General features: G+C 33.0%; 1 protein-coding gene across 1 annotated transcript in view; it reads right to left on the bottom strand.

Moving 5' to 3' along the window:
* Positions 1 to 9,970, bottom strand: part of LOC108915169 (WD repeat-containing protein 89) — a 44,342-nt gene extending 34,372 nt beyond the window's left edge. Inside the window, exon 1 of the mRNA XM_018721134.2 lies at positions 9,641 to 9,970. Within this exon, the coding sequence (XP_018576650.1) occupies positions 9,641 to 9,970 (330 nt within the window). The remainder of the gene's footprint in view (positions 1 to 9,640) is intronic.
* Positions 9,971 to 11,073: the final 1,103 nt, after the last annotated feature.

The following is an 11,073-nucleotide window of genomic DNA, read 5'->3' as shown; positions in this document are numbered from 1 at the left end:
ATTAATGCCCGTTTGCACCGTTTAGAATTTAAGCCAAGTTCAACTGAACTTGGTTTAATTTTAAAACTAGGTTTTAATAATCAGCTTTTGCACCACTTACTGCCGATTGTAGATTAAATTAAACTGGGCTTTAAGAATACTGTTTAGGGATTTTATTATGCTGCTGACTTATGTCCAATTATGTTCGGAAAAAAATATGTCAAAGTCAAATTCTCAAACCTAACGTAATAACCTAATTTACTTTATTGTGATAAAAGATTTAGTTAAACTTGTGTTGCACACTAACTATTTCTTCTGGGTTTGGTATTTTTATGTATCTCTGATAAAGCCGAGCTATTGCAATTGATACTCGTACAATTATTCTGGACACTGTTGATATGTCCATCCCTGAAAAGTCTGCAGTGGCAGGCAAATGACCAGCACAAGCATAGAACCGAGAGCAGTCAGCAATTGTTGAATAGGAGCTACACTATTATTCCTAGAAATACAAAATCATATTAAGAATAAAAGCTTTTTATAATTTCAACATTCTGATTGCCAGTTGCATCGTGTTCATGCCGACGTGTTCGTAAAACTTACATGTCACTTGGATATTCCAACTGCTCTTCAATTAAAGTTAGCAGATGTAATGTGGTCCTTTTGTAAACCTAATTCTGCGGAAAAAAGTCAGATTGTCAATACATCAGTCACAATCTGAATCCATTTCAAAGTTCTCAATGATGTCTTAACACCACTCACTCATTCACAGTCCACAGGAAAAAGGAAGAAATACCTATTTAAAAAAATTATAACTAGCAGCTAAGCACTGTCAATAGTATCAATTTATGTTTTCTCATTAATCCAAGTTTAAGCGGTCAAATTTGAGGGCTTAAATTAATCCTAGATTAATCCATATATTTGAAACGGTACAAACAAAATGTTATATTTTAATCCAAGTTCAGACTTAATCCTGGATTAAACACTACGGTGCAAACGGGCATAAGTCTACAGTAGTTTGTGTCTCATATGTTTTTAGGAATTTTAGGATGCTGAGATTGATGAACTTCTTGATGATATGTCATCAAATAGAGCAAATTTTAGTATAAACACGCTTGTTGGGAAAATGGTTTTCACATTCAGCAGTCTCAATCAATAGTTTGATAGGAATTATAGGCAACTAAGTTTTTGAAACATACGTACTTTTTGGAAGAACATAATAATTCAGCATTTTTTACTTATTTGCAATTTTGCACTCTTTGTATACTGAATACATCTTTGTTTTGTATTAATAACTTTGAGATGTACTTTTTTTTCTATATTTAGTTCTTATATTTATTTCGGGTTCTTGGCCTGGAGGGGAAAGAAATTTCCTAGATAATCTTGTAACCAACTTTGATCATTTATTTTCAAATACAGTTTTACAACAACTCTAATGCTATTACTAATGATTCGTGGTATTTTGTCGTAACAATAAAGCGATTTTTTTACAAGTGGTGGTTTCACATCTGCCACAAACACCGATCGTGTTCCCAACTTCCCACTGTCCTGGCACAGAAGATAAAACAATTCTTCTGTGGTCCTGGGCCCCGGGCGTCCCTCCCTCGTCCACTCGCGCACATCTCCCCACTAATTTCTATCGCACTACCACCCGGCACGCCACCAACACATAACATATAGGTAACTAACTAAATAGGGCATCACAACTTGATAAAATATGGAAATATTCTCAGTGCGCACTGAGGGAAAAAGTGCAAATAATTTAGATGCTACTACTGTGAACAGCTATATCTAATTTCATAAATGCGCTTGTTCCAGCTTTAGTTGTTTTGTTTACAAATAATAATGAAGCCTTGTCAAGCAATCACACATCCACATTTTCGAATAATAACCTGAAATTCCTTTCATTTTGTTAACAGATGGGTATAGTCCAGGGATATGAGGAAAATAAATGACCTGGTAGTGACTGTTGAGTAGCCAAGGATCTGTAAAGTTTTTCATAAAATTTGGGTGAATTTTAGTATAATATGTGCAAAACCCACATACCATCAGGTGAGGTTTTTTAATAATTAACAATAGAAGGTCCAAAATAACCCAAAATATCACTTTTTTGCCTACCAGAAAAAATCGATAATTTTTATTATAATGTGAAAGTAACCAACTTGTAGGGGAATAAAGGAACCTTTAAAACAGCAGTTTTTAAGATCAGATATGATAATTTGTTGCTCGAGAAATTGCAAAAAACTGTCAAAATTCGATTATTACTAAATAAACAATAAGTTTTGCAAAAGTCAACCTACAACTTTGATATTGCATAAATAGTTGGCTTTTATAGTCCTTAATGTGTGATTAAAATTTCAGACTGATTCATCCAATAGTTGTTGCAAAATTCTAAATGTCTATCCCAGAGGCATTATTTTTGCAATAACTTGACACCCAAAATTAATAAGATATTTTAATTCTGCGGGTGTCATATGAAAGAGAAAAACTTCTTTTATTGGAAGAAATTATTTTATTGCAAAAAAATTGTTTTTTACCACTGCAAAAACGTACCACTAAAACACTGTCATTTTTGTCTTATAAACAATTTGAATAAATTTGTTGCTATTATATTTACAGAGATTATTTTTCCATATTCATAAAGCTGGTATTTTTACATAAATTTAAAAAAAAAGTTGCTGTAACTTAATTTGGGGCAAAGTTAGACCCTTTTTTTTAAATCACAGTTACTTTGTTTACAACAATTAAGACTTCTAATAAGTGCCATTTCGAAGATAAAGAGCTAAAGTTTCTATGTGAAATTTTTGAGGATGATAGCTCTATAACAGCGTCTCTGAGAATGATCCAAATAATGACTCGATATAAGATGACTGTGAGTCAGTGGAGGAGGAACCTACAAATCCACGAGCAAATTGATAGAGCAAGTTATATCTCTGGAACCTGTTGACCGATTTTGATATATTTTTTTTTTAATTTGGGTTACCTTCTTGCGTACATCACAAATATGTATTTTCTTAATAAATAAAAATTTAAATTAATCCATTAATTTGTTTAATTAATAAAAATTTTTTTTTGCAAAATAACATTTTGAAATTATTTGTAATGGAACATAGGAATGATTCAATATAATTTTTTAATAAATTGATATTGTGATTAACTAAGTATTTTGTTTAAACTTTTACCAAAAAAAAAATTCTAAATTTCAACATTTTGCGAGTTATTTTGACGGGAAGTTATATTTTACAAAAACTATTGGTCTGAAATTTTAATCACATATTAAGGACTATAAAAGCCAACTACTTATGCAATATCAAAGACATAGGTTGACTTCTGCAAAACTGCATTGTTTATTTAGTAATAATAGAATTTTGACATTTTTTTGCAATTTCCCGAGCAACAAATTATCGTATCAGATTTTAAAAAGCGCCATTTTAAGGTTTTTTTTATTCCCTACAAGTAGGTTACTTTCACATCATAATAAAAATTATCGTTTTTTTCTGGTAGGCAAAAAAGTGATATTCTGGGTTATTTTAGTTATTTTAGGCCTTTTATTGTTAATTTTTAAAAAACCTCACCTGATGGTGTGTGGGTTTTGCACATATTATACTAAAATTCACCCAAATTTTATGAAAAACTTTACAGATCCTTGGCTACTCAACAGTCACGGCATTTTCCTCATATCCCTGGGCTAGTAGGACAAAAATGTACTATTACAGCGCTATTGATTTATTTGCAATTTTACACTCGGTGTATACCGAGTATATCTTCATCCTGTATAGTATCAACTCAAATAAAAAAGGATGGAAAAATCCTCAGTGTGCACTGAAAACAAAAGTATAAATAAATCAAATACGTTAAATTCTTTATAGATAGAAAATAATATTAACAGAGACTCTTTAAAATATATGGCTGATGAGTATTGCTAGTAGCGCTGCAGACTTTGCATAATTAAGTCACATTATCGGTTTGCTGAATTCAAAATTCAAGAAAAATGTAGTACTGCTTTTTATTTTTGGCAAAAACTATTCTATAGGTCTTATCATTTAGACCAGATACCGTTGTGGAGAAGTAAATGGCTTATTCCTCTTAATCGCAGTAAATGTTCAATTCTGCACATTGGCAAAAATAATCCTAGGCTAATTTATAATGCTGATGACAAAAGCATTAATTCTGTGTTAGAACAGATTGATCTTGGTGTCCTTATTACAGATTCACTGTTTTTTCACCATAAACTCTGACTTATGTTTGAGACTGCGACGATGACAACGATGAGGATAATGATAAAATAATATTGATAATATTATTGTGATCATCTTTTACTGCAAAAAATTAAAGGTAAGCGTCCTTGTATTTCAACATTTCTATAGTTTGGATAGTGTCAGAAAGGTGGTGATAGTAACAGTAATTGTCCTAGAATTTTCTTTGTACCCCAGGGTCAGGCTAACTTCAAGATTTTTTAGTACACAAACTCTACATAATACAGGGTCATCCATTAATGGTATTGAGCGGCTGTATATAGAAAACTAGATGTGCTACGATTAAGGGGTAAAAAATCTGTTAACAAATACGAAAAGAAATTGATTTAAAATATTTTCAAGTTTGTAACTTCACCGCTAGGGGGCGCAACTGCTATAGTGTTACAGAATATTGTCGTTTTTCGAAATTTCGGTTATATAACCTAAGTTGCAAATACATTTTTTAGATACACTGTTAATGGTCTATCAAGCCATGAAAAGAAACCTATATTGTTGCATTTAATTTTTTTAGTAAACGGACACAATTACAAAACTTTTCTCATTAGCGTCGTCTACCGCTGCGCAGGAAAATAATATTTTCATTCCTATATCATAAAACTAAATTTTATTAATAGTTCTTTAAAATGAGCCATCGTTTATTGAAATCCATTAGAAGTTAAGACAATTTAAAAATTTCAAGATACCGTCCTTCATACTGACGTTGCTATGGTAATAACAAAAAAAAAAAGTTCAAACAAAACTTGTGAAGGGTTTAACAGTGCATCTAAAAAATATATTTTCAACTTAGGTTATATAAGCGAAATTACGAAAAACCTACAATTTTCTGTAACACTATAGCAGTTGCGCCCTCTAGCGGTGAAGTTACAAACTTGAAAATATTTTAAATTAATTTCTTTTGGTCGTATTTGTATATAGATTTTTTACCCCATAATCGTAGCACGTCTAATTTCATATATACAGCCGCTCGATACCGTTAATGGATCACCCTGTATATAAGAATGCAATGTAATATGACTTGTTTAAATAGGGATATAAAGCTTTGCATGAAAAATTATCATAAGAATGATGAAAAATTTTATGAATGCTGTTAAATAGTAATACAGGGCGTACCAAAATGAATATCAGGGTTTTAAAGCTTTGTAGAATCTATTACACTGACCTTACTATTACAAATTATATATCAAATGAACGAGCAACTCAAACAGTTTGTCCTACAAGTGTTCAATATGAGCACCCTCCGTTACACGGTACACATCGAGTCAATAGTCGAGTTCATCTCAAACGTTGCTCAGTGTGTCTGGAGTAATTGATGCAACTGCAGCCTCAATCCTATGTCGTAGGTCGTTTAGGTCAACTGGTAGCGGAGGCACATACACCCGATCCTTTACAAACCCCCAAAGGTAAAAATTGCATGGCGTCAGATCTCCCAAAATAGAAGGCCATACCATTAACCTCATATTCTTTGGAAAAAAATAATGCGACTTTCCTTATGCCATTTTTTATTTGGGCGTCCTTGTTTCAATATGCAGGGTGTTAGAGTTACATTTTAAAAAACTATTTTTGTTAATCCCATTGTTTTGTAAGATACACACTTGAAATTTTGCACATACTTTTATCTTATTCCGTCATATTTATCATGTAATTTTGGTGAAAAAATCGAAGGGCGAATGGAGGTAACTGAGGGATGCAGTACCCTTTATCCCCTCCAATTATTTCTAAGTACGCCTATGAAGCTTTTTCTTGAAATATCAAACGTAGAATTTTCTTTCGATCATTTTATCTCTTGTAAATTTTTGTTTAAATGCTCCGTTTTGGGGAAAACTTTGTCTTTCAGAGCAAGTATATCAGATAAAAAAGAATTCCAATAAAATCAATTTCAGTGGCTAAACTGATAATATTCAAAGATATGGCTTCGCTTCCATGTTGTCCAGATTTAAACCAATTTAATTTTTTTTGGGTTTATTTAAAAAGTGTGGTTTATTGAATTAAAATTGAACACTTATTGTCAGTTTCTATGAAGTTAGATATCTTTTGCATATCTAAATTTTTGGTATCAAAAAATATGGTTCCTCTTTATTTGATAGGATTTTTAGAAACATTTTTGAGTTAACTTAATATATTCAAAATAAAGTAAAAAGATTTTTAAGATATCCCAAATATTAGTGATGAGGTTAACAGCGACTTTCAAGCGGTGACTTTCAAGTCACCGGTAGACTGGTGACAGTGACTTTGAAGTCGCCGCAACATTTAACGGTGACCTAGATCGCTGTTTAAAATTGGCAATAGAGAGCCGAGGTTGCTTACATTTTGTTCTGCTGTGGCAGTAAGAATAGTGGCCACTCATTTCGCTGCCATAGCTAAACACGAATCTGAAGTTATTTTTATGCGGTTGAAGCCAGTTTTCGAGAAAAAATTTTTTCAAAATTCTAACCTGGATATTTCACATAACATGTTATTCAATATTACTTTATCAACTGGCGGATTTCCTGATAAGGTGGAAGAATGTGTCCAATTTTAAAAAGCGGTAACCTTGTGGATGTAAGAAATGATTGCCCTACTGCTATATAACATTGCAAGGGTCTTTGAGATGTGTCTGTAGAAACAAATATTAGATAGCTTAAACTCGTACATATCATCAAATCAGCATGGGTTTTTTCCGAATCGTTCAACTTTATTTACTCTGGCCGAGTTTACAATATACAAAGGGCAAGTTGATGTCACAAAGACTTCTCAAAGGCTTTAAGAACAAGGTTAATCATAGTATATTGCTACATAAGTTGGAACGGTATGGTTTCACCTTTTCAATTCTTTAGGTAAGAATTGATGATATAGGTATCATCGAAAGATGTATGTCTCTTAAAATGGTTTCAAGTCGAATACTATTAATGGGGAATCAGGAGTACCTCAGGGCTCTAACTTGGGGCCACTTCTTTTGATATTATTTGTAAATGACTTATCTCTAACATTAAAGTCAAATCATCTTATGTTTACCGACGACTTGAAATTGTTCTTGAATATAATATCATCTGTGGCTGATTGTTATTGCAAGACCATGTTTATATATGGTGTACTGATAATTATTTACTTGTTAACACAAAAAAATGCAAAGTGTATACGTTTACTCTTAAAAATCAGCCCCTCATATTTGATTATAATATAGGTATGTCACCTTTAACTCGTTTTCAGAACATTAAGGATCTTGGTGTAATGTCTGACAGCAGATTGTCTTTTGCCGATCATATTAATTCAAGTATTAAATCCGGGTATAGTATGCTCGACTTTGTTATAAGTACAAAATCTTTTACCGATATAGGTGCATTGAAGAGTCTATAATATTCGCTAGTACGTTCAAAACTCGAATATTGTAGCCTTATTTGCCACCCATGTTATCAGATATACAGTAACCACGCCAAGAATACAGCGTTTTCTCAAATTCGTCTTTTCGTCTTGACAATTTTTATCCCGACAGGGGATACAACCACCAATTACTGTTACAAAGATTCAGTATGCAGTTGCTGAATACTAGAAGGGTGGTTGCAAGTTTATCTTTTTTATTTAAATTGTTTCATGGCATGGTTGATTCTCAGGCTTTATCTATCTATCAGTGTGATTTATTTCATTGTAATATTAATGATTTGTTAAGAATTGCGTCCGATTATTTCAATAATTTTCAATATTAGATAAAGTTTATTTATTTGTTTTCTTTATTTACTGTACAGTAGTATGCTTATATTATAATTATTTACTTATTTTGTCATGTAAATGGAATGTTTTCTGTTTTATTATTACTATAATAATAATTATTATTATTATCATTATCATCATGATCATGATCATTATCATTATTATTATTATTATTATGATCATCATCATCATCATCATCATCATCATCAGTGGCGGTTTTACCATAAGAGTTGCGGAGCAGCAGAACACATAAAATTTTATGTATTTAATCATATGAAATATCAACAAAATATTTAAAAAATCCAAATGTACTCGTGCTAAAATAAATCTAGGAGCTTATATTATTATATGCTCCTTAATATATGCAACCTCATATACAAAATGTGTGCACAGCGAACAGTTAGATGCGTCCTTTGTTTCTATTGGCTAATCAGGCACGTAACCCAGTACACTTTTATATGGGCTTTTGTGGCTGCAACAACGACAGCCACTGCTGCAGTAAATAGTAAATGCGATAATATTTCGTACGTGGTACGCGGTGGTTTATTTCTATGAGCGGCACGTGTGAATATGTTTGTTTAAGCGTCTATGGATATTATAGTTATTAAAATGAATAGTGTTTCGTTTTTACAAAAAATTTTATTTGGTTCTCTGCCTTATGAGTGTGTTAAGTCGGACAGCTTGAGTTAGACTCTTTTCCAGGGAGGTTCTTTTCTCGGAAAGAAAATGAGAAAAAAAAACAGACTTATTGTACACTAATGCTACTTTTTTATTGTAGACCAATACATAATACAAACGAAATCAAAAAAGAACTTTTGTTCAAACTCTAGTCGAAAACCACTTCACAAGCACTACAATACTCTTCGATGTCCATCAGCAAAATAAAGTAACTACTCACTTGTTTGTGTTTCTTAGTCGCACCTTCCCAAAAATGCAATAGTTGGTCTGGATACTAGTTAAACAAACTCTTCTTCAACTCCTCTCACTCACAGATAGCGGGCCAGCAATCCCGTATCTCCTCCACGGTACTCATAAAACTTTGGACTTTTGGGGTTGACTGCCCTATGCTATCCAACAGTCCCCTATCCAAAACCTTTACGCTGTGCTCCCCAATCTTCTCTCCGATCTTACGAAATCGTACCCGTTTTACCAGGTAAAGCTGGAAATTTACGTCCGCTCTATTCGGACAACCACCTATCTCCCCTCTCGCATCCCCGACCTTTTCCGCCTCGCCCTTTCCACACAGTTACTTGACCCCACTTCCCTATTTTCAGCCCCACCACTGCCGCAACACACACAACATCTCAGTTCTCTTGGGTCTAATGCTTAAAACTAATGACAAGAATAAAAAGGGTGGTTCAAATGACGGGATCTAGCCCATCACCCCCTCTTTTTCTTAAATAAAAACGAAAAATAATACTAAAAATTAAATTTAAATTTTTTTTTTTTAATTTGAGAAAAACCAATAACCCAAAACTATTTTCTAAATTACTACAACTTATATACTAGAAACTGAAACAGTTTATCTATAATTCATCTAAATCCATATAATACGGTTTTAAATTCACCACATTGTGTTTTCCCAAAGAAAGACCCGTAGCATCTTCCTCAATAAGATAGGAATTATTTTCATATCTTCGAACAACCGTACAAGAACCCTTGTATATCAGAAAAAATTTCTTAATTTGATGTTCTTCAGCAGAAGACTGTAAATGGTTTCACACAAGAACTTTATCCCCCTCATTAAAATTTGTTTCCTTCCTACCGACATATCGAGACTGCCTCTTCTCAGCTTTTGTTCGTAAACGCTTCCTCGCTATTTCTATCCGCTTTTCGATTCTTAACGGAGGATGAGGATAAGAAATACCCGTGACAACCCTAGACGTCTGCTCACGACCAAAATGTAATTCTTCAGGAGAATATCCCGGGGAACCATGAATAACCCTATTTAAGTATCCTTCCACTTCTTTCAATTTATGAGCCCATTTACCATGAGAATCGTGGGAATAAGCCCTCATTAATCGACCAATTTCTTTATTTATTCGCTCCGTCATATTTCCTTCGGGGAAATAAGAACTTGAATGTATCTCTTTAATGTGACTATCTTTCAAAGTTTTTTCCAAAGTTTACTGCAAAAATACGTAGTATTATCCGATAATATAGCGCGAGGCTTCCCAACTCTTGGAAAATAATCATTTACTAACCATTTCAAAATACTTCGACTAGTACATTTTTTTAACGCATATTTAGAAAACGCGTCGATCACGGCCAACAAATATGTAACACCTCCTCTAGACTTAGGTAAAGGATCCATAATATCTAGACAAACTAAATCTCTAGGTTGGTTAGGTAACACACTATACTGCTTACCATGACATTTAGGAGAAATTTTACTCTTTTGACAAAGATCACACCCTGCCAATACTTGACGAATAACTTTACAAAATCTTGGCCAATAAAACCATCGACTTAACATCAAAGAACATTTTTCAACACCAAAATGATCATTATCAATATGTTCTTGTTTTACTAAATCAAGAATATGACACTTAGGAATACATAGTCGACTATCTCCTGTAGGGGTACGCCGAAATAGTAATCCCTCATGAATCAAGTACCTTTTTTGCAAAAAGAATCATTTTCCTGATCTACTTTCAGAGTCTTAAAATTTATTTTTACCTTTTTCTCCAACTCTGTCAACTTGATTGCGCACACTTCAATCCAATCAAACCGAGCTAATTCTATAGTTCTATCCTTAACTCTGGGAAAATTAGCACTATCACAAGGATACCTAAACAAACTATCCGCTATTTGATTACTACGAACGGGGATATAACAGATATCAATATCAAACTCCTGAATATAAAGAACCCAACGTGTTAATCGATAATTTAACAACTTACATGATTTCAAAAAGGTTAAAGCTTGATGATCGGTAATTATCGTTATACGCTGCCCTAACAAGAATGTAGAGAAGCGAAGAGACACAACTACCGCGAGTGCTTCTTTCTCGGTTATATCATAATTAAGTTCGGCTTCTCTGAGTGACCTGCTATAAAAAGCTATAATAAATTTTTCATCCGTCTCAGGATCCTTCTGAAACAGACAACTCCCTAATGCATAATCTGATGCATCAGTTTGCACGAAAAAATTCATT

The sequence above is a fragment of the Anoplophora glabripennis genome, unplaced genomic scaffold (assembly GCF_000390285.2).
Source record: "Anoplophora glabripennis isolate ALB-LARVAE unplaced genomic scaffold, Agla_2.0 scaffold1380, whole genome shotgun sequence".
Taxonomy (NCBI): Eukaryota; Metazoa; Arthropoda; class Insecta; order Coleoptera; family Cerambycidae; genus Anoplophora; species Anoplophora glabripennis.
This window is presented reverse-complemented; position numbering and strand designations above follow the sequence as displayed.